The 6,964-nt window shown below is 47.5% G+C and overlaps 1 protein-coding gene across 2 annotated transcripts in view; it reads left to right on the top strand.

Moving 5' to 3' along the window:
• Positions 1-4,504: 4,504 nt before the first annotated feature.
• The window catches only part of RRAS2 (RAS related 2), a 71,992-nt gene continuing 69,532 nt past the window's right edge, over positions 4,505-6,964 (top strand). Inside the window, exon 1 of one of the 2 annotated variants that reach the window (XM_044258884.1) lies at positions 4,505-4,866. In XM_044258884.1, the coding sequence (XP_044114819.1) occupies positions 4,759-4,866 (108 nt within the window). In that variant the 5' untranslated portion in view covers positions 4,505-4,758. Of the gene's footprint in view, positions 4,867-5,098; positions 5,384-6,964 lie in introns of those variants that run through there. The other variant, XM_044258883.1, reaches the window with a different exon arrangement.

Below are 6,964 nucleotides of genomic sequence, written 5' to 3'. Positions count from 1 at the left end.
ATTTCCTTGATAGGTCAGATAAAATCCTGGAACTGAATCTTTTCTTTTCATGGTTTTATTAAAGTTTAATTCATATACCATAACATTCACTTTAAAAAGTGTATAATTCAATGGTTTTTAGTATATTTACAGAGTTGTGCCACCATCATCACTATCTAATCTCAGAATATGTTCCTATCTCCGGAAAGAAACCCCATACCCATTATCAGTCACTCAGCATTTTCCCCTCAGTCTTGGAAATTGTTAATCTACTTTCTGCCTTTATGGATTTTCTTCCTTGGAAACCTTCCATATAAATGGAATTATATAATATGTGTCCTTTTGTAACTGGCTTCTTCCAGTTAGCATGATGGTTTTAATGTTCATCCATGTTGTAGCGGGTATCAGTATCTCATCCTTCTTTATTGCCAAATAAAATTCTGTTGTATGAATATAGCACATTTTATTTAACCATTCATCAGTTGATGCACGGTCAGGTTCCTTCTACTTTTTGGCTAGTATGAATATGCTGCTATGAACTTGCATATACAAGTTTTTTTTTTTTTTAAGATTTTATTTATTTATTTGAGAGAGAGAGAGAGACAGGTCGGAGAGAGAAGCAGACTCCCCGTGGAGTTGGGAGCCCGATGTGGGACTCGATCCAGGGACTCCGGGATCAAGACCTGAGCCAAAGGCAGTCGTCCAACCAACTGAGCCACCCAGGTGTCCCGCATATACAAGTTTTTGTATGGGCATATGATTTAATTTATCTTGGATCTGTACTGAGGGATTATATAGTTATGTCCGTGTTTAGCCTTTTGAGGAAATGTCAGACTGTTTCCCCAAAGCAGCAGCACCGTGTTATGGTCTTACCAGCAGTGTGTGAGGGTTCTAGTTTCACCACATTCTTGTCAACAGTTGTTATTATCTGGCTTTTTTATCATGGTGATCCTAGGGAGTGTGAAGTAGTATCTCATTGTAGTTTTGATGCCACAGTTGAATCAGTTCTGGATTGTCCTGATCTAGGCTCCAGCTAATTACTGTGGCTAGTGGAGGTTGATAATCTTAAGGGAATTAGAGTATACCCTTGTAGCTGGGCATGGGTGCCATTCACAAACCAGAGGGGAAATTTGGAGATATTACTCGACAGGAGGGAGAAATGGATGACTGGGAGGCAACCGGCACATATTTCCTATAGGATGGGTTTGCTTGCTTGGTTTCAGGAATTGTCCTATACACAGGGATCATAGTGGTGCAGAGTAGGAAGGAAAGAGAATCTTGGTCAGGACTCAGGCATAGAGGTAGCTCACAAAGAGGTGGACTGAAATAGATTCTACCTAAAATAGGCTGGAACTTCAGAAGGCAAGGAGCATAAGCAGGATACTTTGGTCATCTTCTTGGTCCTGAAGATTATGGGAAATTTTAGGGCTAGGCAGACATTGAGAGACATTTGTGGGACTTTCTCAGCACTTCTTTGAGTCTTCTCTTTTTCTTCTGTCTTCTTTTCCTTCTTCTTTTCACATTGATGATAATATCTGTCATTGAGGTCTTTCTGGCTATGACTGCTGTGTAACAAATATTTTGCTCCCCCTCCTGCAAAAAAATAGGTGTTTAAAACAACCATTTTATACCTGTTTGACCCTGGGCTGGATCCCATGCTGGGGGGGCGGGGAGGGAAATGCTCTAAGGCACATTACTGAGTCAGCTGGCAAAATTGGAATATCAATTTAGATTAGACGAAAATATTCATATCAGTATTAAATTTACTAAAGTTGATAACTGTACTGTAGTTATGTGAGATCATATCCCTATTCTTAGGAAATATACACTGAAGTACTTAGGGACAAAAGGCCATAATGCCAGTAACTTACCCTTAAATGGTTCAAAAAATTCATTTTTATATATGGATTATATATAATCAGATATATAACTATACATTTATATATTTTTATATATTTAATATACATATATATATATATATATATATATATATATGGAAGAGAGAAATAGGGGGGGTAAAATGTTCACAGTAGTGGAATTTGGGTAAAGGTGGCGTAAGGGTGTACTTTATACTTTACACATGGAAGTAATTTCCAAATGAGAAAGTGAGAGAAGGACAACCAGTTTACTACTTTATTTTGCTCATGATTTTGTGGATCAGGAAGGGCTGGTCTGGGGTCTCTCATGCAGGTCTCTCAGAGGTCAGGAGCGACTGCCTTCAGGGGAAGGTTCGGCAGTGTTGAGTATCCAAGATATCTCCCGAGGCTGGCAGTTGATGCTGGAGGTCTGCTGGAGCTCAGCTGGACCTGTGACTTGCACGCTTACATGTGGCCTTGCTAGCATGGGAGTCTTAGGGTAGCCAAACTTCTTACTTTGTTTCTCCCAGAGTGAGAATCCCAAGAGAACAGGTGGAAGCTGCGTGGCCTCTTCTGACCTAGCCTTGGAAGTTATATAGCATCTTTTCTGCTATATTCTATCAGTTCCAAGGAAGTCACTAGGTAGTGTCCAAGAACTTGCCCTCATGTTCCAAAACTGCGATAGAAGTTTACTGCATGCCAGGCACTGTTTTATGTGCCTTATAGGTATTAACTCATTTGATTCTTTTTTTTTTTTTAAAGATTTTATTTATTTATTTGACAGACAGAAATCACAAGTAGGTAGAGAGGCAGGCACAGAGAGAGGGGGAGGCAGGATCCCTGCTGAGCAGAGAGCCTGATGCGGGGCTCGATCCCAGGACCCTGGAATCATGACCTGAGCCGAAGGCAGAGGCTTTAACCCACTGAGCCACCCAGGCGCCCCTAACTCATTTGATTTTTGCTGAAAAACAACAACAACAACAGCAACAAAACAAACCTTATGGTAAGTAGCCTTACTGTCCTTAGGAAAGACAAAACTTGGGGTACAGAGTTCAGTTCCCAACATTAGTGGAAGAGCTAGGATTTGAATCCAGACAGTTTGGCCCCAGAGCCTACGGCCTTATCTACTACCTGATACTATCTCTACATAGAGCTGTGATTCCTGCTACATTTGGTTAAACTGCCATATACATAGATAATCACTTAAAAAAAAGATTTATTTCTCTTTTTGAGAGAGAGAGAGAGAACTAGTGGGAGGGTTAGAGCAAAGAGAAGAGAGAATGGCAAGCTGACTCCCCACTAAGCAGGGAGCCCAAGGTGGGGCTCGATCCTATGACCCTGAGGGCCTGAGCAGAAACCAAGAGATGGAGGCTTAACCAATTACACCACCCAGATGCCCCTATAATCCCTTTCGGCTCACGATCACTGGCACGCAAACTTCCCCAATACATTCCAAATCACATGACATAATTCTTATTTTCTGAGCTCTGACTTTTGCACATGCACTTTCCTTTCTCTGGAATACCTTTCTTCTAATTATTCACCTGTCTCTATTATTTATTCTTCAGATCTTTTAGGAAGCCTTCCTTGACCACTCAACTCTCGGGGGAATGCTTCTGCTATGGGCACACATGCTGCATGGTGCTTAATAGTTACAGTGCTTATCGTTATGCCTGATAGTTTTGTCATTGTCCTGGCTGTCTCCCCCACTGGACTATAAGTTCTCTGAGGGCAGGGATGCGGCTTTGTTCAGGAGAGGATCTCTAGGACTGGGTAAGTGCCTGGTATGTACTGTGTCCATAATTACAAACTAACCTCTCACTTACACTCCTCTAGACAATGACCACATATTTCTCACACATAAATGCAGCCACTAGGATGCTCTCCTGACACATACGAAACCTGTCCCATTTATTCTCGTCCATGCACCCTCAATCACTGTGACATCCCCCATGCTCACTCAGTCAGTCACGTTCCTCCCCTACCCTCCCTGCTGCAACCCATTACACACACAACTACTGTGACACAGTTCTGATCCTCAATCATTGTCACACACTATTTTTCACACAATCACGGTCACCATCTGTATTCTTAAAACAGGATATTTACTCTCCTACAAAAACTGAGTTAAGATGACAACAGCTCTGTTTTTCACAATGCCTTCACATACTGCATTTTTTCATCCACGGAACCCCTGACAATCCCTGACATTGCACAGGTATGGTCACACTCCGTCTACTGTCTTCCTCCCGCTCCCACTTGACACCCACTCCTCCTACACGCGCACGCGCGCGTGTAGACGCGCGCATAGACACACACACACACACACACACACACACACACACACGCTCACTGTCAGGGGATCGGAGGGGTCCGGTCGCGGGGGTCTGAGTCGCCCTCTGTCAGCGCCTGAATCTCACTCCCACAACCTTCCACCCTCACAGTCACTCCCGCGCTCCCTCAACTCACTCTCACTGTCAAGGGACCCCAGGGGCGGGTCCGCGGGGGTCTGAGCCGCCAGGGGTCAGCGCCGGAGTCTCAGCCCAGGCCAGCGCGGCCCCGCCCCACCCCGCCCCCTCATGCATATGCAGCACCTCAGCCTCGCAGCCCGGCCCCCAGACGGCCATTTGTAGCGGCGCTGGAGGCAGTGTTCGGCAGGCGCTGCGGAGACGTGTGGAGGAGCGCGCGCCCCCCGGCCGCTGCCGCCCCTGGCCCCTGCGGTCCTCCGGCTCCTCCGCGCCTCGGGCGGGACCCGGCCAGCCCGGGCGCCGCGTTGCCGCCCGGAGCGGCCCTCCCGGCAGCTCCCGGCGCCCGGGACCCCCGCCCGCCGCTCGCCCGCAGCCCGCCGGCCGCACACGTCTCCGGAGCCGGGCCTAGGGCGGGCGGCGGCTCGGCGTGGCCGGGCGGGCTCGGCGGCGTCCCCATGGCCGCGGCCGGCTGGCGGGACGGCTCCGGCCAGGAGAAGTACCGGCTCGTGGTGGTCGGCGGAGGCGGCGTGGGCAAGTCGGCGCTCACCATCCAGTTCATCCAGGTGCCTGGAGCGGGCCTGCCGGGGGCGCCGGGGCGGCGGCGGGCGGGGGCTCGCGCTACCTGTGGCGGGGCGGCTGCCGCGACCCCGCCCCAGAGGCGCGGCGCGGGCCGGGGGCGAGTTGGGGGGGGGCGGTGGTGCGGGCGGTGCTCTGCCCTCTGCCCTGAGGCCGTGGCGCCGCGCTCCTGCCTGCCCGGCGCCCTGTTCGGCGTCCGGGGAGTCGGGCTTCTCAGGAATGTGTCCGGGAGGGCGGAGCTGGCAGGGTGGGAAGCGCCGATCCACCTTATCGCTCCGGTCGGGGCCGAGCCTCCCGGGAGGCTGCGCCGCCGCGCCGGGCTTCCTGCCCCGCGGCTGGGTCTCGGGGCGTCGGGTGCGGGGCTGCAGCCACTCGCACTGGGCTTTCAGCCGCTGCGGCCGCCTCCTGCACCGTCGGTGCGATCGCGGTAGCAACTTGGCCGCGGCTCCGCGTGGTCTGCGGGTTTCTCCGCGCACGCTGAGCCCGAGCTGCCGGCTTCGAGCTGTATGTTTCTCTTTGTGTGTGTTTGTGCTTTTCTTTTAAGTAATCTCTTAGGTACTATGTCCGGGTGGGAGTGTGTGATCATGCCCGAGGGAAATGGTGGCTTCGAGGAAGTTAAGAATGTTCTCCGATAGGGGTGAGACCATTTCCTAGGAATTCCTGGTGCCTTCCTGCTTCTCGCTTTGCCAAGGTGAAGTTTGGGATGGGCCAGGCTAGGAGATGACCGACCCGGGCGTGCCTTCCCTATCTGTTCCAACTACCCACTCCTCCACTCCCAGCTCTCTCTGGTTGGTAGAGGCGAAAGTCAGAGCTTGTGGTAAAGAAGAGGGCGGTGGAATTCTTCATTCTTAGGATTTGCTCTTGTTAAGAGGTTTGAGTGATCTTTTCGGGGGATTTTGAAAATGAGAAACCCAGATGTCTCTCTGCTTTTGTCAACCTAAAAGGTGTGGCATATGCTGGGAAAGAACGAAGGTACCCCTTTATAACAGTAACAAAGATATTCTTACTATATTAAGAATACTGATAAGATGCCTCGGTGAAGAATTGATTTCTGGTTTCCGTTTCATCCATCTGTTATCAGCTGGGATACATGAATGGATTGTTTCAATTTCACTTAACGTTTAGAGTGACATTAAAATACAGAGTACTGTTAACATAAATGTGATTGTTACCTTTCACGTTGACTAAATGAGCAATAATTGCTGTTAAAATATTTCAAGGGGTTAAAAACTACGGCTACAACCTTTTTGTCCAGGAAGAGATGTTTATGTAATGAGCATTTACAGTATGCTCATTAAGTGAGTTTAAAAAAAAAATCATACCGAGTAAGAGGTGAGATTGGTTTAAGTTTAGCAGGCTGCAGAATCAGGGATATTGTCTTGTTGCTATTTCGCTAGGGCCAAGAGAGATTTTAACTGATGGCAAAGCAAAACAGTTTATACCTTAACCTTTCTTTGGAGACTGTACTTCGGGGGCTGGCAGTAGTGGTGAGGAGTGAGAAAAGAATCCTGGGTTCCAGTATTAGTAAAGTGTCACCTGAAAGGTTAAACTACACATACGTAGGTCCTTTGTGGAGGAGGGACTATCTGAATATACTTAAATATGTAAGTTATTTAATTAAGGTATTGGAACCTTTTATTTCTGGGAAATAGTTTCAGAAACTGCTAAGATAACAGTAATTGCTGTTTTAAAAAAATGATTCTCTAGAATTCTTTTGTTAAAGAAGCATCTCCTTTATGAATAGTACTGTCCTAGATGGTATGAAAGAAGTAAATGAGCCTGTATGGATGAGAAACACACACATATGTATGCATGGAGAAAAAGTGAGCTTTGAGTCTACGTAAGTGTTTATCTTGCTCTGTCATTTATTGGTTGTGAGAACACTGCCAGAATATTCAGCGTCCCTGAGTCTCCATTTAATCATCAGCAAAAGGGATGGGATCACACATTGTTTGTTATCTTTTGAATTATGGGAGTGTCCTTAGCACTGTCGTGGGTCACATAGTGTGTGCTCAGTTAATGATGGCTATTAGTGTAAGTGTCTATGTATATAATTTTGTATCACATTTAAATGCAAAGGGAATT

This window comes from Neovison vison, chromosome 7 (assembly GCF_020171115.1).
Source record: "Neovison vison isolate M4711 chromosome 7, ASM_NN_V1, whole genome shotgun sequence".
Lineage (NCBI taxonomy): Eukaryota > Metazoa > Chordata > Mammalia > Carnivora > Mustelidae > Neogale > Neogale vison.
This window is presented reverse-complemented; position numbering and strand designations above follow the sequence as displayed.